This window comes from Thalassophryne amazonica, chromosome 1 (assembly GCF_902500255.1).
Source record: "Thalassophryne amazonica chromosome 1, fThaAma1.1, whole genome shotgun sequence".
NCBI classification, from domain to species: domain Eukaryota; kingdom Metazoa; phylum Chordata; class Actinopteri; order Batrachoidiformes; family Batrachoididae; genus Thalassophryne; species Thalassophryne amazonica.
Window position 1 is genome coordinate 20438365 of NC_047103.1, and position 20160 is coordinate 20458524.

The 20160-nt window shown below is 39.7% G+C and overlaps 1 protein-coding gene across 6 annotated transcripts in view; it reads right to left on the reverse strand.

The window, feature by feature from the left end:
• cdh19 (cadherin 19, type 2) overlaps positions 1–20160 on the reverse strand; it is a 93509-nt gene that overhangs the window by 62587 nt on the left and 10762 nt on the right. For 5 of the 6 annotated variants that reach the window (XM_034166798.1, XM_034166827.1, XM_034166843.1 and 2 more), the window contains exons 2-3: positions 1540–1907; positions 1151–1445 (exon numbers count right to left, since the gene is read on the reverse strand). In XM_034166798.1, coding sequence (XP_034022689.1) covers positions 1151–1445; positions 1540–1788 — 544 coding nt within the window. In that variant the 5' untranslated portion in view covers positions 1789–1907. Of the gene's footprint in view, positions 1–1150; positions 1446–1539; positions 1951–20160 lie in introns of those variants that run through there. The other variant, XM_034166810.1, reaches the window with a different exon arrangement.

The window sequence follows — 20160 nt, forward strand, 5'->3', positions numbered from 1 at the left end:
TTAAACCTGTAATCCTTCCACATTTTTTTCCAGTTTAAATCATACAACTTTTTTGTTTGGCTTCACTATAATCTTAAAGATTTGCATTCAAATGAAACATTCACAATCTTGTATCCCCAATATGATTAAAAATGTATCATTTCTGCAAAACATTTATAATTTTAAACACTATCAGTCAAAGTTATAGCAGCAATATGCCACAACACACCGGGAGACTCACTTTCCCATCATGCCATTTGAGAGTCAAAGGGAACTGCCAGCTACATATGCTAGTGTTTGCTTCATATAGCCAAAAGAATGCGATAAGTCTTTAATTATGAGTGTAAGTCCCAAAAAGAGGGAAAAGAAAAATAGAAATGGAAAGACAAGGTTTGAAACACTGGCCACCAGAGATCCTATTGGGGAAAATGACAAAAAAAGAAAAATACCTGGATATATTTCACACACAAGTTTTGCTGGATATCTGGTAGACGTGAGTAAGACAGGACTAAAACAGGTCTGTTGTCAATCCAAGCATTATTTCGTTTTTATTCGCTTTGCGAAACTGACTCACTAAGAAGACAAACATTTTATCAGAACTTTTATTAAAAGTATTTTTCTTAGTAATAATTCAGAAATTCTGAGTTTTGTGTTTCCATCAAATGCAGCAGGAACTTCAAACCTTGCACATGTATGAAATAAATGGTTTACTGGCACTCTACAGATTTCAACAAGCATTTTATTTTTTCTTGGGCACCCGTAATGTAAACAGTGCATGTCCGCCAATATTTAAAATACCCCATTTTGCATCACAACACTATAGACTCAAAAATTTAATGATTTTTCATAACTTTTCCTGCATGTAAATACCCATAAGCTTCATTTAATCCTTTTTGGGGTAGGTTTAACTTTTTTGCAAGTGTTATGTATTCTAGTTGTATTAGCATCAACATTTAAACTTTTTGGTTGCTCTACCTAACAGTTCTTATTAGTTTCAGTTCCAGGGTAGTTGTAGCTTTTTGATCAAATTTTGCTACATTTATGTTTTTAAACAAAAATCGTAATAGTTTACGAAACGTACAAATCAGAGCCTATTAAGTGGAAGCAAAACTAATTTCATTGTTTGGCAATATTTTCATTTCAACCTTTCCCCAGTTTGTCTGAAACCTACCAGTTGGACACATCTCTGGGATGCTGGATACATATGGTTCATTCTGAAACTGTGGGATGTTGTCATTGATGTCTTGGACCTTGATGATGAACTCTGACTGTGGCTCCACCGGTTGGTTGGACCTCCTGTTGATAGCCTGTGCTTGAAGCACATAGAAAGCTTTTGCCTCACGGTCAAGCTTCTTCAGTGTCCGGATCTCACCGGAATACTCATCAATATCAAAAACCTCTCCTGCACCTTCACCCGATAATATGTACTTGATGGAAAATTCACCTCGGTCAAAGTCAGACTTGAGCTGTAAAGACAGAGAGAGAAACTGAAGGGTTTCAGCATCTTTATAATTGGTGTACATAGAATTAAGGTGCTTTTCTGGTATTCTGAAGCAACACCTGGCCAATAACGCGAAGTACTGGATCTTCCTCAGGGACAATCAGCTGTTTCCAGATCCAGCCTCTCTTCAGCCGTCGATGCAGATGAGGCAACCCCTGAGGTAACGGTTGGACTTTATCTGCCACGGTACATCTCATATCGCTAAGTACGCCACCAGGAATCATGGAAAAGACCACAGTCACCACGGCCAAAACAATGTGCATGGTCATTTTTACTCTCCATTGTTGCACTTCCTTTGCACATGCCATGGTTGGTACACAAGCGTCAAGGGTCAAGTACAACAATGCTTCATTCAGCTGCAGTTCATGACCCTGGCAGCGACGTGTCCCATCCTGAGCTTGGGTGGTGACTTCGGTTCTTCATGTCTCTGAAAAAGAGAGTGTACGAGGAGCACAGAAGCTTTTTATTTATTTTTGTCACAGTATAAAATTCAAAATTACAAATTATGTCTCAAAATAAATGGATGTGCAAGAAATTTTCTTAGGTTTTAAGTACAAATGGGCTATCTAATCTAATGTAGAGCAGGTAACTCATTGGATAAGGAGCTGGCCTGCTCATATATGTAGAGATGAGTTTAAGTCCCCTCATGCTACCTGTCTATGTCCTCGTACAAACACTTTTTCTGCATTGTCTCCGTAAATGGGTACTATCCTCAGCTGGAGAAGTAACCTGCGTTGGAGTAGTGGCCTATCCAAGGGGAGTCTTAGACTCTCATGAGCTTTATGCCATGGATTCTAGAGATAAGCTCCAGCACCAGTGGGCCTTAGAACCTTTATAGTACTTAATAAATATCCATGTTTTAATCGTGCAACTCAAACCTACGATAGAAAGTCAATGTTTCGATGAAGCTCAAACGTAGCAGATTCATGGTTGTTGCATACTGCAAGTCTTGTTAATGTAGTGATGTGTTGGATTTAGACTTTTTACACACTGTTTCTCGTGCCCTGTAACTCAGAATTGTTGCCTGTGTGTTGGTGGCTTCCCTCGTTTAGTGTCCTTCTTGCACAGTCAGTTTCTTACAACTGCCTATCTGAGACAGACTGACCACACAGTACCATACTGTTTGTATTTCTTAATGATTGATGGAACTGAAGTAGATTCAACTTATTTATATAGTGCCAAATCACAACACATCATCCCCGAGGTGCTTCACATGGGTAAGATCTAACCGAACCACCCCTCGTGAGCAAGTACATAGGCAACAGTGGTAAAGAATACCTCCAAGTCCAAGACATATTCTGCCATTTGTAAACAATTGTGCATCAATTCATTGACTTGTCTCAAGGAAACTGCCAAAAGTGATGACTGTAAATTCATTAAAATGTGACAATAATTGTCAAGTATTGTTTATTTAGTATATTATTTAGTATTTCACAATATGAAAGGTTTTGTTGATGTTCACTATGTTTAGCCAATTTCACAAAATCAGAAGATATTTAGAATAAGAATCAGTCAAGTTTATTGCCAAGTAAGCTGTCGCATACAAGGAAGTGGATCTTGTCATTGATGCATAAACAACAATAAAAGACAAGGAAAAAAAACAATACTTCTGTGAGACATATTTTTTTCTTTAAAAAAAATCCCTACTAAAAATGCTTCTGTAACAACTACTTTTTTCTCTTTTTTTTTTTCTTTTTGCTAATTTCTACCAAATTTGGTAAGTCAGTGAAGGTTGATCCCGAAATTGCCATTTTAAAATTATTAAAATTCTACAGCGCCACTAATTCTTGGCATGATTGCAAATAAACCAGAAATGTGAATTAACAAATACCTAAATGAGCACATTGTTTGTTTACATAAATGAATCATAAGTGTTGATACTGTAAAATTAAAGACTTTCCTGTGGCACTTCAAGTCCTAAAGTGGTTTGATTGTGTCATTTTAGAGGGTGCTTGAGTTTCGTTACTTATGGTACCAGATGCAACACTCATTCTACAAGGACTTTTTAAACCATCTACTGCACAAAACATTAATATAGAGCAAAAGATCACATAGGCAAGCAAGTTACAGCAGAAATAAATATATAATTTATAAATACAGACAAGCAAGAGCTTTGCTGGGTTTCTTTCAAAAGTCTGATGTCTTCTTTTATTTTGCATCCTGCAGCCCTTGAATGGGCATTTGTTTTCAGACCTCTGTTTTGGATTCAGACAAAACCCCACATTGTGTTGGTGCGACCAGAGCCTGAACATCATTCCTAAGACATGACACTGCCCTCTGCAGCTGACTAATGAAGACGTCTAATTAGAACATTGCCTCCCCAGACATGGAAAAAACAGGGACACATGCCTGGGACAAACTGAGCACAATCAATGCACCAATTCCAATGTGGACAAAGGTCAAGGTTGAGTGGAAGGTCGAGATAAATGAGGTCCAATGGCAAATCCCCCAGCAGTACCAGGAACGCTATGTCTAAACAGGTTCAATCCCATGAAAGTCAGCAGATTTAAACATTAGCTGCAGTTTGTTTTTATTTATCGTTTGCCAAGTTTCCCAGCTGCCAAAACGTCAGTTATTATGAGAAATGGCACCATGAATATGATGGAAATGTGGGACCGCAGAACAATTGCTTTGGTGTTGAGACAGTTTAAATTCAAATACTTTGTCATTGCAAGATATAAAATGACAATGCATTGTCGGTCTACTTCTCTACTATTATGTGCACTTAGAAGGTGGTTTACAGCATCATTATAGCACCATGTGGGAATTCCATTTGTGTGAAAGGTCTGATTAAATGATATCGTTTGAATATGACTGCAGTTAAAGTGGGTGGTTAAAACAGGTGGTTGACACTTAAAGTATTGCCAGTGTGTTACTTTAAAAATGCTGACAAATATACTCTGTATGCACTCTGTAATAACAAGTTCTTCTAATTGGGGAACAATTTGTGTGATGTCATAAAGATGTTTGCTTTTTATTTGCTGTTATAACTCCTATCTTTGGTTTAAAGGTGTTTTTTTCTGTAACTTCCAAAAGTAATATGACGCATTAACAAGTTGCTATACTTGCACTACAAGTGTTGTAATACAAAGAAAATACTGCATGAACAATCATACTATAATGTGAGGTGTGTGTGTGTGATCATTCCTTTGCTTCTTCAAAGTAATTGGTTAAATTTCTCCCAAACATACTGTGTACATAGAAGTTGACCACAGACTTGACTTTAAAGGGTTTGCTTTGGTTAAGGTCAAGGTCTTTGGGACCAAAATGATAATTTTTCACTCTGTCAACCAGACTTGGAAAGCATATGTAGGTGGGTTTTGGATTTGATTAGGTGTGGTCAAGTTTGCCAACAGTCAGTTGTTGGTATCAGTCATGTCAGTCTGTGTGTCCATTTGTTTGCCTGCTCCTCTCACGTCCTTTAGCTAATTTCTACCAAATTTGGTAAGTCAGCGAAAGTTGGTCATGAAATTGTCATTTTAAAAAGTTCATTTTGGCAAGAGTCAAGAAATCTGATTTTCAACCCAATTTGGACCAAATATGGCACACACTTAGATGCAGGGGCGTAGGTTTGCATATGGACCATAGGGACAAGTCACAACCAATATTTTGGGATGGCAAAATAGTCCCTACCAATATTTAGCATTTTTGTTTATATAACAAAATCATTCACTATTTTTTTGCGAACTCGATACTATAATTTTAGTCATGTTTTGTGTTTTCGACATGCCAGAGTGACAGGGTTACCCATGTTGCAATTTCATTGGCTCACGTTCTTCTCACATGGACGTAAACAAAGCGCATCTCGTGGCAGGCAGTGCTTCATTTGTAAAGTGGGAGGTCCCGGAGCAGAGAGGATGGGTGGCTCCGGTGCAGTGTTGCCAGATGTACGATAATTATCGTATTTGTACGATAGTTGTGCCCTCTGTACGATGTACGATCAATAATGGGAAAAAATCCAATATGTACAATAATTTCAGTTGGTTGGCCAAACACACATCTCTCTCTGACACCCAAGAATCATTTTGCAGGCGTTGCACTCAGGCAGCATCAAAGACACACCACACACAGGGCTGCTGCTGGCTTTGGGCGACCGTCATTTGAAAGCCCGCCCCCTCTCATAGAGAGTAATGAGTTCCATCCAATCTCTGCCGTGACAGGAAGATTCCCCAACCATCTTTTTTTTTCGAAACTTTATTTCAACAAATGCAATAACAAACGAACAAAACACAAGAGCAAAGAGATATACAAGAAAAATAAAAAAAAGTTCAAGTTCCTTATGGAGGTGTCAACATTTTTTCTGTGTTCAACAAAATCTGCACAAGTGGCATCGGATGACGACAGCGACCTCGAGGTTGAATTCAACTCTTTCTAGTCTGGTAATTAACACGTTTGTGTCCCTTCACAGAAAAAAAAAAATGTTTCTAGTCTGGTAGTGCATTTGCGTTGTTTTTGTGCCATAGTTTCCCCATTACTATAATTACTGTTTAAAAATGTGACATAAAATTCTTTGTAAATTAAAAAAAAAAATGCTAAAATAGCTACGTTGTATGCGTTTTGTTTGTGTATGATAATTTCTCCCAAAATACGATCATTTTGAGGTTTTGGTACGATAGTTTCATATTTCATATCTGGCAACACTGCTCCGGTGCAGAAAAACAAGAAGGGCGGGGGGGAGGGTTTGCGAACAATGCTGTGCGCCACACTTACAATAAACTGCACACCCACACAAACACGCACACACACCTTCACAAATGACACTAACATCCTGCCTTTTCCTCAAAAATTAGTACATTTATGTTTGCTGTCTGTCTAAGTACTTTTCTGTCACTTTTGCGCTCTTTTTCATACTTTCCCTTGTTTCAAAAGTCACCGAACGCACTGTTGGAAAGAACGGGTTCTTGGCTTGCTGTCAAATTTTTCAGAGTGAGGGCTTATATGAGAACTTACGGTAATGAGAATTAGCGGCGCACTAGTTTTTGTTTTTTTTGTTTTTTTTCAGCGGCGCACTAGTGTGAAACTTCCGTGTTTTTCCTTTGCGTTATGACATCACATAACGTTTACCGTAATACACCATATATATCATTGGAAATCTTTTTTTTTTTTTTTGGCAAATTAGGTTGCCAGATACCTACAACTGCATTATTAATGAAGAGAATAGATTATACATCTTGGTTGCAAAAACTTTTTTTTTTTGTTGTTGTTAGCTCCACAAGTATTTTTTTGTTGTCTTGTTCTCTCAGGTGTAGGCCTATAGAATAGATTAGTGATTTTGGGTGCAATTTTGTTATTTAAGCTATTTGTTTGTTTGCCTACACACTTAATAATGTAAATAAAGTGTTAAATTATTCAGCATTATGTCGTCATATGTTATGTATTATGCTGTACTTGTGCGTCTAATGGTATGAGTGGGTTAGGGGGTGGTGGTGGTGGGCAGGGGGGCCGGGGGGGTATTGTCCCTACCAAAGCTGAAACCAAACCTACGCCCTTGCTTAGATGGATACCAGAACTGCACTGGCAAAGTCAGCCAGAGGTCAGTCATTTGGGGAAAAATACTTGCAGTTAAATGTACAGGTGCTATTGGTTAGTAATGGCAGAAAGTGGTTTATGCAAGAAAAGTAGGCAACTGCTTGAACAAAAACTTGGGGTATTGTCGCTTCGCCTCACACTGGTATCTGTACCTAGTTTTTTGTTTTTGTTTCTAAATGATTGCCACAATGAAGTATATCAAGAGCAACAACATCACTCATATTGCTCAAAGCAAAACAACAGGTCTGGCTAACCCTGCAGTTTGGCGCTGGACCACATTGGTAGCCAACGTGCTGACACAGTAGGGGTTGGTAGGTTAGACAGTGTTCAGTGAATCGCAAACAACTAACATTTCAAGAACTGATTGTTGTCCTTTGCCAAACAACTGAACAGTCAACTAAACGCAATGCTTCGAGGAGCAGGAAGTTGCAAAGAAAAGTAAACTGAACGAACCGATAGTGACCATAAACACACTCCTGCAGGATGGAGCAGTGGAGCCTATAAATAATGGCACATTTTAGTGATGGTATGACCCTGGGTTGCACTGAAAGGCACATAAAAGTAAAAAAAAGTTAGTCTATGTTAAGTCATCATATTACGTAGCCTGCCTAGGGACATGGTGGTTAATTTTTTTTTGGCCCAGATTATTGTGTTCCCTCGCAATAGTTTTTGCGTTCCCTTGCAATAGTTTTTGCGTTCCCTCGCAATAGTTTTTGCGTTCCCTCGCAATAGTTTTTGCGTTCCCTCGCAATAGTTTGTGTTCCCTTGCAATAGTTTTTGCATTCCCTCGCAATAGTTTGTGTTCCCTCACAATAGGTTTTGCGTTCCCTCGCAATAGTTTGTGTTCCCTCACAATAGTTTGTGTTCCCTCGCAATAGTTTTTGCGTTCCCTCGCAATAGTTTGTGTTCCCTCGCAATAGTTTTTGCGTTCCCTCGCAATAGTTTGTGTTCCCTCGCAATAGGTTTTGTGTTCCCTCGCAATAGGTTTTGCGTTCCCTCGCAATAGGTTTTGCGTTCCCTCGCAATAGGTTTTGCGTTCCCTCGCAATAGTTTGTGTTCCCTCGCAATAGGTTTTGCGTTCCCTTGCAATAGGTTTTGCGTTCCCTTGCAATAGGTTTTGCGTTCCCTCGCAATAGTTTGTGTTCCCTCGCAATAGGTTTTGCGTTCCCTCGCAATAGTTTGTGTTCCCTCGCAATAGGTTTTGCGTTCCCTCACAATATTATTCCGTTCCCTCGCAATAGTTTGTGTTCCCTCGCAATAGGTTTTGCGTTCCCTCACAATATTATTCCGTTCCCTTGCAATAGTTTTTGTGTTCCCTCGCAATAGTTTTTGCATTCCCTTGCAATAACCTAATATCATATTAAAGCTCATGCCTATCAGAGCACACAGTGAGTGGAATCAGGTGGGGGGACACTAAACATATATGCACACACACACACACACACACACACACACACACACACACACACACACACACACACACACACACACACACACACACACACACAGCAGACAGAAACAGTCTCCCCCCATGTGCTCTTTATAGTGGTCAGGGTCCTGCTTTATAATATAACATGGGAAGATGACGTTCTAATAGTGGCCTTGAGACCAGAAGGTCCTTGGTTCAAATCCCTGTCAGATCTGAAAATCGCTAAGGACCCTTGAGCAAGGTTCTTTATCCAAATTGCTCCCAGTGTGCAGCTGAGCGCCTGGAGTGAATGTAAATGGGTGAATGTGAGGCATCATGGTAACGTGCTTTGAGCTTCTGATTCAGATAGAATGGCACAGTATAGATGCAGTGCATTTATTTCTCCTCCTTTACAAAGTGCTATCATGCCATCAGACTGCACCCATACCACGGTTTTCTTTTCTTATTCTTTTTGTTGTTTTCTGGCTGAATGAAGGTGAATATCTGTCATCAAACTTTATTACTCTCCAACAAGCAGCAGTGAAATCAGTTGTTGTTGGAGAAAACTGCTACAACTGCCATAATTTTTCATTGTGTTTAAACACTGAAACAGCAGAACAATTTTATGTCTAAAGTCTCTCAATCTAGATGACAAATACTTGGGTGGGAAAAAGTGTGTGTGTGTGTATATATATGTATGTATGTATCTATGTATATATGTATATGAAGAGTTCAGGTGCAAAACCCAGTATCTCCAAAACCATAAATTTTTAGTTGAGGCCAACAGGTATTTATTTGCCTGTCAACGGGACCATCAGTGTGCAAAATATGAAAGAATTTGAAGAAACTGTTTTCATATTATTGATGAAAGTCTGTGCATTTCCGAATATGGTTTCCTTTAAATCTCCATTTTTAACTACTGCATTTTTCTCCATTTAAAAAAAAACAAAACAGAGTTTTGCATCTGGACTCTTCATACATACACACACACACACACACACACACACACACACACACACACACACACACACACACACACACACACATATATATATATATATATATATATATCCATGATGGTCTGAGTGTGGGCAGCACAGTGGCTTAGTGGTTAGCACTGTTGCCTCTCAGTGAGAAGGTCCTGGGATCACTTCCCACCTGTGGAGTTTGCATGTTCTCCTCATGTCTGCATGGGTTCCCTCCGGGTGCTCTGACTTCCTCCAACCCAATCTCACACCATTTCGTGATAGCATCACGAAAAGTAAATTCATGTATTAGTACATCCAAAAACATGCAGGTTAGATGAATTGGAAACTTGTCCATTGGTGTGCATGGGCATGAACGTGTTTGTTTGTCGAGATGTGGCCATGCGATAGACTGGTGCCCTGTCTTGGGTGTACCCCGCCTCATAGCCTGTGACTACTGGGATAGGTTTCTGCCCTCCAGCCCCCCAATCACTGGCCACAATTTAGTTTCCCTTCTTTGGCGATGGGGATTGATGCTCTCTTGCCTTCTCTTAAGCGATATCTATGATCCTCCATTTCATAAAAATGAAGGATTTCAAACAATTTACATTACATTAGCATCCAGAAGATGGCCTTTGGGGTGTAGGGAAGCAACATCTGCTTCCTCTTCTGGCCGTGATCTAAAACACAAAAACCTGCACAATATTCCCTTTTTGGGTGACTATATCAATATGCCAATCAAAAATGGCAGCTTCCATTAGGGGGACCTCTCCCATGTAGGTAGGGCCCATTCAAAGCTTGTGAAAACACACTGATTTGTTGATGCAAGTGATTTATACACTAATGAATAGATAGATGATTATGAATGCTGTATTCCATTTTTGTGGAAAAATAAAAAACACCCCTGAAATTCAAGACACAGTAGCTTTAAAATGTACCATATGGAGGGTTATTTCAGCAGTTTAAAGTATTGTTGCTTTAACAACTTCTAATGCTCATGTATAATCTTCTAAAAGTAAATTAGCTGTCAAGACCCATTTGTAATGAGACAATAAAATCAATTACTGATACAGGCTTCTGTTTCTGAAATTCAATTTTGGTGTATAATGTGAATGAGAGTCTGCGTTTGCGCTATAAACTGCATTCATATCTTCAGGCATTGTGGAGTGACATTCCAATTAGTGGCCAGTGAATCGTGAGCCACTATTGTCTTTACGTACCCAAACCCAACGCCTTGAGCCAAAACCCGACAACAGGACGCAACGTTACTCGAAGCAACAGCTGAGCTGCCAACACGCCACAGAGTCTGTTAAATAAATAAATAAAATTTGAGTGGGAGATCAGCTTTTAGTGATGTAATGAGAACAGTGCACAGGTCAACAGTTGTACAGGTGCCAATTTAACAAGATGGAGCTCTCGGGGAAATAAGTGATGAAATTGGGGGAAAATAATGGATATGCCAAAAACTCTGCTCTTTAAATAGAAAAAGGTCTTAAGCAGCAGGTAAAACACATTTCCACATGTGACAGCTCTGGTGACTGTACATGGTAATAATTGTGACCCATCCTGTGTCTGATTTCTGATATTATTTTTAAAAACGTAAAGTGGATTTTGGACAAAAGCCTTTCATAACTTGAGTCTGATGTGATTGGTTTCTGCTTATAGTTTTTGGGGGGGGAGCGGGAGTTGAGCCTAAAAATATAAAGCTAGGCGGCTGAAGTCGATGATCAATTTTCTGCTTTCAAAAGAAATTCTCATTACTTCGTGACATGCGGTACATGCAGCGTGCCCTGTGGTTGACAGCCATTCATTACTCTAATAGGCCTTCCTCCCATTTCCAGCAGACCTCCTGAAGCCTGTATATGCTGCACGCTACTCCAGCACATGACAGTGTGACAATGAGCTGCAGTCGCACAATGTTAAGCACTAGATGCGCCACGACCGTCACATTATTTTCGTATATGGTGATGTGTAGTACCTAATATAATGTCGCTGTGTTGTAGAAATGGTTTCAGGATGCTATTAAAACGTGTCTAATGTGCCAGCGCAAATGTCAAAAGGCAGTATCACAGACAAAGTAGCTGCTGCTCTTGACATTGTGAATGACGCATCAACAATATGCACTGTCAGTGTCAACATTATTAATTACAAGCCAACACAGGTTGGAAGTATTGTGAAAAACCTTGTGGATTTGTTTGTGGAAGCTACAACCCCTGGCAAAAATTATGGAATCTCCGGCCTCGGAGGATGTTCATTCAGTTGTTTAATTTTGTAGAAAAAAAGCAGATCACAGACATGACACAAAACTAAAGTCATTTCAAATGGCAACTTTCTGGCTTTAAGAAACACTACAAGAAATCAAGAAAAAAAGATTGTGGCAGTCAGTAACGGTTACTTTTTTAGACCAAGCAGAGGAAAAAAATATGGAATCACTCAATTCTGAGGAAAAAATTATGGAATCACCCTGTAAATTTTCATCCCCCAAATTAACACTTGCATCAAATCAGATCTGCTCATTGACATTGACCCTATGCCATGACATTGACCCTATGTGTCTTTTTGCAAGGAATGTTTTCGCAGTTTTTGCTCTATGGCAAGATGCATTATCATCTTGAAAAATGATTTCATCATCCCCAAACATCCTTTCAATTGTCCAAAATATCAACATAAACTTGTGCGTTTATTGATGATGTAATGACAGCCATCTCCCCAGTGCCTTTACCTGACATGCAGCCCCATATCATCAATGACTGTGGAAATTTACATGTTCTCTTCAGGCAGTCATCTTTATAAATCTCATTGGAACGGCACCAAACAAAAGTTCCAGCATCATCACCTTGCCCAATGCAGATTCGAGATTCATCACTGAATATGACTTTCATCTAGTCATCCACAGTCCACGATTGCTTTTCCTTAGCCCATTGTAACCTTGTTTTTTTCTGTTTAGGTGTTAATGATGCCTTTCATTTAGCTTTTCTGTATGTAAATCCCATTTCCTTTAGGCGGTTTCTTACAGTTCGGTCACAGACGTTGACTCCAGTTTCCTCCCATTCGTTCCTCATTTGTTTTGTTGTACATTTTTCGATTTTTGAGACATATTGTTTTAAGTTTTCTGTCTTGACGCTTTGATGTCTTCCTTGGTCTACCAGTATGTTTGCCTTTAACAACCTTCCCATGTTGTTTGTATTTGGTCCAGAGTTTAGACACAGCTGACTGTGAACAACCAACATCTTTTGCAACATTGCGTGATTTACTCTCTTTTAAGAGTTTGATAATCCTCTCCTTTGTTTCAATTGACATCTCTCGTATTGGAGCCATGATTCATGTCAGTCCACTTGGTGCAACAGCTCTCCAAGGTGTGTTCACTCCTTTTTAGATGCAGACTAACGAGCAGATCTGATATGATGTAGGTGTTAGTTTTGGGGATGAAAATTTACAGGGTGATTCCATAATTTTTTCCTCAGAATTGAGTGATTCCATATTTTTTTCCTCTGCTTGGTCTAAAAAAGTAACCGTTACTGACTGCCACAATCTTTTTTTCTTAATTTCTTATAGTGTTTCTTAAAGCCAGAAAGTTGCCATTTGAAATGACTTTAGTTTTGTGTCATGTCTGTGATCTGCTTTTTTTCTACAAAATTAAACAACTGAATGAACATCCTCCGAGGCCGGTGATTCCATAATTTTTGCCAGGGGTTGTACAACTTAAAGTGCTGCAGGGCTAACTATGAAATTTTTATAGAGGAACAACTGGGTGTGCCTATAATTTTTGTTGTTGTTGTTCTTCATCTTTTGCTTAAATTTTATCAAAAGTGTCCTAATCCGAGGCTTCGGCATGTACCCTGTGAAATGCAGTACGTGGATAGATGAGTCTATTCCTTCCAGTTTAACATGATGGTTCAAAAATGATGCTTTGTTTTAATTAAACAGTCGGATTCCCCTGGTCTGCACCAGTTCTAAGTCAGCTGCTATTGGCTTGGGACTCCGACGAGGGCGGTCACATCTTCCTGCCCCTCCCTCCCTGCGGCAGGCCTCGTCCTCTCAAACTGGCCTGGCGGCGTGACTTGACAGTTGCAGCGGCTACAAACACACTCACATTGCCTCAATTGGGAAACGGACTGTTTCAAGTTTAGTGCACATAAACAATGTCAAATGTACGAGGTCTATTAGAAAAGTATCCGACCTTATTATTTTTTTCAAAAACCATATGGATTTGAATCACATGTGATTGCGTCAGACAAGCTTGAACCCTCGTGCGCATGCGTGAGTTTTTCCACACCTGTCGGTTGCGTCATTCGCCTGTGAGCAGGCTTTGAGTGAGGAGTGGTCCAGCCCCTCGGCGGATTTTCATTGTCAGGAAATGGCTTTGGGCTTTTTTCCATCAGAATTTTTTCAGAAACTGTTAGAGACTGGCAGCTGGAAACCATTCGAAAAATTTATCTGGCTTTCAGTGAAAATTTTACGGGCTACAGCTTTAAGGACTAACTGTGTAGCAGTGGTTATGTTCTAATAGGGAGGGGTGTTATTTCAAAAAAATTGGAAATCTATAAATGTTTGCATGGAATATGGAAATATACATGAAATAAGCCATAACAGTATAATTTTTGGGTCATTTGGTTCCAAAAACCCATATGGACGGAGCTTTTGAAAATTTCAAATAACGCGTGTGTCGTACATGTGCTGTTGACGTAGAAAACCACTCTGTTGCTTATAATTAGTTCATTGTGGCCATGTCATTCTTTACATGTGATGATTATACTCGTGATGTTCCCAAAATAAAAACTACATAGATTTTGTTTGTTACAATTGATCGTAACATATGTACTGAAATTAGTTTTTTTGTCAAAAAAAAAAAAAACACCAGATAGGCTTATTGTTACTGTAGAAGTTGAATATAAACTTGGGGTCAAGCAACATTTGGAGCCAAATTTCAAGTCTCTAGGTCCATTGGTTCTCAAGATATGACATTTTCGTTGATATTTTTGGGGATTTTTGAAGCCGATATCTTCAGTGGCTCCGTCCATATGGGTTTTTGGAACCAAATGACCCAAAATTTATCCTGCTATGGTTTATTCTGTGTATATTTCCACATTCCATGCAAACATTTATAGATTTCCAAATTTTTTGAAATAACACCCATCCCTAGTTCTAAAACTCAAACAACAACAAACAACCCTGCCAAAACAATTTAGTTTGAATTTAGCCACAAAAGTAAGAGAGTGAGGTATGCAGTGATGAGGTCTAGAAGTATTTCTCGACAGAAATGTGCTTAATTGCTGATTGCTTATCAGTGGTTGCACTCTAAAACTGAACATGGTCACAAATCCACACAACCCTGCAGAAAGTATTTTCGATGAAGACAGCCAAAGCAGACACTTCTTCCTTCTCTCACCATTGCTCTTAACACATGGTTTTGAAGTGACAAGTAGACTGACATGACCTTGTTTTTCTTTCATTTTCAAAGCCTTGCTTTGTAGCAACCAAAGCTTACAACCGTATTAGCAAGTAAAGACAGTTATTACAATTTACATGTAAATACTGCACAAAGGATTTAAAACAAATGTATCTAAACCCTGAATTGTAATAAAAAGCTATATATCAATATAATATTTTAGATGAATATATGTAAATTGTAATACTTTTAAGTGATAAAACATCATTTCTTATCAACGTATTTTTGAAGAACATGGGTTTCTAGCATGATTTTTATAATTTTGTGTGATTATTAGACTTACTTTGTGTTGATACCTACAGTTAAGTTTTCCTTTTATTAAAATATAAAGTTTCATTCTTCATATTGAAGAATTCAATATTGAAGTGTATTTGATGAAATGTATATTTAAAGAAATCTCACATGTGATATTTGTTCGAATCAGAAAAATGTCTGAAAAATAATGAAAAGCTGCTACACATTTAAAATTTACAATATAAAAGTCAGTAAAATGTCATCATTTTGTTTGTGTAGTTTACAAGAAAATTGACTTTTATTTATTAAGGTTTTAATTTGTAACTTAACAGAATGATCACTATCTACTTTTTGTCATTACCGTATACAGGCCCCAACTTTTTTTATTCTAAAATAACTGCAACCTCATAATGGAATTCTTTCTTTTGTGAAATTAAAAAAGCCGCACTTGCTTTTTATTGATGTAAGCGTGTTTACATATTTCAAATTAGATCTGTTTTAATCTGCTAATGGGAGGGCACACAAAACCATTCATTATTAAAATTCTGAGGTGCCTCAAACCTTTTGCACTGTTCTGTCAAAAATTTTGTAGCCAGACATCTTTTTTTGATTATCTTGAATGCTACATTCACACATTGGTTGTCAGATAATGGAGGCCATCAAGGTTTTTTCTAAGTGATGACAGTTCTAAAACTACAGCATATTGTATACTGCATCATCTCACCACAAAGAATTCTTCACTTTTCCAAGTGTCTTATCTCATTTTTAGTGTTTTGCTCACACAGAAATCATTAGCTTCCATTTGTGCATGAAGTGTTTAGCAAAATAAGTTTCCAAGATGTTTTGGGCATGTGGCACAAACCAGACCGGATCAGGGACGGCTCGATTGGGACGAAGAGGAGCCCACATGTACGCATCCCTGACAAACATCATATGTCTAAAGCGAAGGATCATTTTGTCTTATGTACAATTTGTACATCTTCAAATCAAATCATTTGTTCATGTTCAGTGTTGCCAACCTGGCGACTTTCTCACTAAATCTGGTGACTTTACAAGCCCTCTTGATGACTTATTTTCTCAAAAGCAACTAGCTACTATTCATGGCGTCACTGGAGACTTTTCTGTTGTTTGGTGCCTCAAAAGTGAAATGGGTCCCCCAACCTCCGCTCAGTCCGCTGCTGCTGTGCAAAGCGCTGAGCGGAGGGATGGCTACAATCCTCCGCGTTCAAACACGCATGCACGATGCCTCCGCGGCTGTTAACACATTGAATGGTAAACCTGACTTGGACTCAGTCAGCCTACTTACCTCGTTTGCTGCGCTGTGACTAATTAGTCTCCAGACTTTGAGAAGCCCTGACCTTTGAGAAATTATTTTATTTTGAGGATTGGTAGCCAATTTTAATGGCAAAATAAATAAACAAACCAAGAAAGACATTTTTGTCTCTCCTAGAATGTTTTTTTTTCCAAACTGTATTTCAATAAATACATTAACAGTAAACAAACAAAGGTCAAGTCCACAATACCATTCACAGTATTATCATTATAAATAGAAAGAGATAGAAAAAAAATTAATTAAATTGTACAAAAACAAAAGTAAAGGGTTTCCTTAACATTAATTCTCTTTTAAAAAATCCTTATAGAGCATGACAGTTTTATGACATTTGGGGAATCTATAAGCTTAATACTGCTTATATATTGTTCAAATTCAGCCAGAGGTCCATTTAAATTCCCTTTCAGAACTCCACATTTATGAATATGGAATTTACCAAACAATATTAAAAGGTTGATAATGTATTTAGTGGTCTCTCCCACATTTTTCTTTTTCCTACATCTGTTATGACATTATAATAAGCAAATTAGTTGATGGCGTCATTTAGCGACTTCTGGCAACTTTTAAGACAGCCAATAGCTACTTTTCTTACTGAGGAGTTGGCAACACTGTTAATGTTGTGCAAATCAAGGAATATTTGTGCATCACTGTCTGTGCATTTGCAGTTACTGAGACAAATTTAACTCCATAAGTTACTTCTGAGTTAGCAAAAGTTAGCTTGCAAGCTTAGGTCGACAAAATGTCTTGCAAATGACCTGTTAAATGGTTTTAACAGGTTACAAAAACAGCAATTACAGTTGTAGAAGTGTTTTTCTTGCTAGCTTTTACATAATATACCAGAAACAAATCTGTTAGCAAGTAGGTACACCAGGAAGTGACATCACTATGCTAACCTCTGTAAAATGTCTTGTAAATAAGCTCAGAGGAGTTATTAGGTTCCAAAAACAGCATTTTCAGTTTTAGAAGTGTGTATTTCTTGCTAGCTTCTACATAATATACCAGTAACAAAGCTGTTAGCAAGTAGCTGCACCAGGAAGTGATGTCACCATGCTAAACTCTGTAAAATTTGTTATAAATAATAATTCACGTTTTGAAGTCATGGACTCACACCCCCACCCCCGCTGCCCTCTCGGTTCAAGAGGAGGATTTGAGAAGACATTTCATAAGGCTGAATCCACGTAAGGCCCCGGGCCCAGGCTGTGTCTCTCCTGCCACCCTGAGACACTGCACTGATGAGCTGGCCCCAGTCTTCACGGGGATCTTGAACACCTCCCTGGAGTCATGCCGTGTTCCAGTCTGTTTCAAGTCCTCCATCATAGTTCCAGTCCCCAAGAAACCATGCGTCACTGGACTTAGTGACTACAGGCCTTTGGCTCTCACGTCTGTAGTCATGAAGACCTTGGAACGCCTGGTTTTATCCCACCTGAAGTCCATCACCGACCCCCTCCTGGACCCCCTGCAGTTTGCCTACAGAGCCAACAGGTCTGTAGATGATGCCATAAACCCGGCCCTGCACTCCATCCTGCAGCACCTGGACTCCCCAGGAACCTACGCTAGGATCCTGTTTGTGGACTTCAGCTCTGCATTCAACACCAGCCTTCCGGCTTTGCTCCAGGACAAGCTTTCTCTGCTCCACATGCCTGACTCCACCTGGATCACAGACTTCCTGACGGACCGGAGTCAGCGTGTGAGGCTGGGAAAAAATGTCTCGAACACTCGGACTCTCAGCACAGGATCTCCACAGGGCTGTGTCCTTTCCCCTCTGCTCTTCTCCCTGTACACTAACTGCTGCACCTCCAGCCACGACTCCATAAAGCTCATCAAGTTTGCGGACGACACCACCCTCATCGGACTCATTTCGGATGGGGATGAGTCTGCCTACAGGAGGGAGGTGGACCGGCTGATGACCTGGTGCAGCAGCAACAACTTGGAGCTCAATGCCCAGAAAACAGTGGAGATGATCGTGGACTTCAGGAAAGCCACAGCCCCCCCGCCCTCCCTCGCCCTCACCAACAGCCCCATCACCACTGTGGTCTGTCACCGCTTCCTCGGCACCACCATCACCCAGGACCTCAAGTGGGAGTCAACCATCAGCTCCCTCATCAAGAAGGCCCAGCAGAGGATGTACTTCCTGAGGCAGCTGAAGAAGGCCAAGCTGCCTGTCCAGCTGATGGTGCAGTTCTACACGGCCATCATCGAGTCCATCCTCTGCTCCTCCATCACGGTGTGGTACGCCGGGGCCACAGCCAGGGACAGACACAGACTGCAGCGCACTGTGGCCTCTGCTGAGAAGGTGATCGGCTGTAGCCTTCCATCTCTCCACGACCTGCACGTCTCCAGGACTCTGGGCCGAGCAGGTCGGATCACAGCTGACCCTTCTCACCCTGCACACAGTTTATTCGAACCACTCCCCTCGGGCAGGAGGCTACGGTCCATCCGGACCAGAACCTCCCGCCATAAGAACAGTTTCTTCCCCTCTGCCGTTAGACTCATGAACACCTCATAACTCAGTCACCTTAACCTCAACTCTGTCACTTTATCATTTTATCACGGGTCACTTTAGACAATATACTCTGGTTTTTAATTGCACTCCTCCCACTGCACTGTTGTTCTGTTTGTGTCGTTGTACATAGACTTTCATATTTCTATTTCATATTTATCTTATATTTTATCTTATTTTAGCACATATTTTATCTTAGCATTTTATATTGCTCTCTGCGAATCCTGTTCATTGGCAAAGGCAATAAACTTTTTCTGAGTTCTGAAATAAACTCAGAGGTGTTATTAGGTTCCAAAAACAGTTTTTTTCAGTTTTAGAAGTGTTTATTTCTCACTAGCCTTTACATAATATATGAGAAACATGTATATAAACACCCAAAATGAAGTGGTTTTGAAGAGATCAGAGACTGACGTAATGGTTCGGCTCTACTCTGACTGGCTGTCACCCGCTTCCCTGTGAATTTCAAGAGTCTGGAAGTAGTAGGACTGGAATTATGCTGAGCACATACAGACGGAGGGACGAAAAGTCATATTTGATGGCCTCGGGTAAAAAGATAAAACTTCATTTTGCATGCCAGGATCAGTTTAAGGTTGCAAATACTCTTTCTTTTCATCTGTTTCTTCACCATTTTTTATTTAACATCACAATCACATGCGGGATATCAGAAGTCCAACAGGTTCCTCAGTCTTTCATTGTTGGTAATGGTTACCCCCGCATACTAAGTACCCTTATACTTTATAGTATGTTGATGATCAGAAATCGGAAAATGGCAAGTGAAAGTGGGAAGTCTGAAAATGTAAACCTACTCTGATTTGAAAGCCATGTTATATGTGAGAACTCCATTTTAACACATATTGCAGTGGAGCTCTACACAACTTTGTGTAGTTCTTCACACATTCTTGCTCATCATTCACTTGTGTCATGTTTCAGCACCAGATGGGCGAAATCAACTGGAGCATTTGTAGTTTATGTACAATCAGTGGGGTCCCGTTTTGCAGCATTCAAGAAGCTGAGCAAAGATTCAGAGTGTGGAGGTTTGCAGTGGTCCTGGATCAGGATTAATATCTGGGCTTTCAGTAACCTCTTGGACTCAGCCATCAGAATGGAATCTGTGAAAGTGTTAACAGTCATTTATCTTAGTGGTGATATTAATGTCTCTGGTTCCTCTGCCTTTGAGATTGAGAGATGATTTGGAAGAGCTTGTGAAGTTGTGTGGTTGCTGGACAAAGGTGTTTGCTTCGTGTCTGTGTGGTTCTCAGACTTGG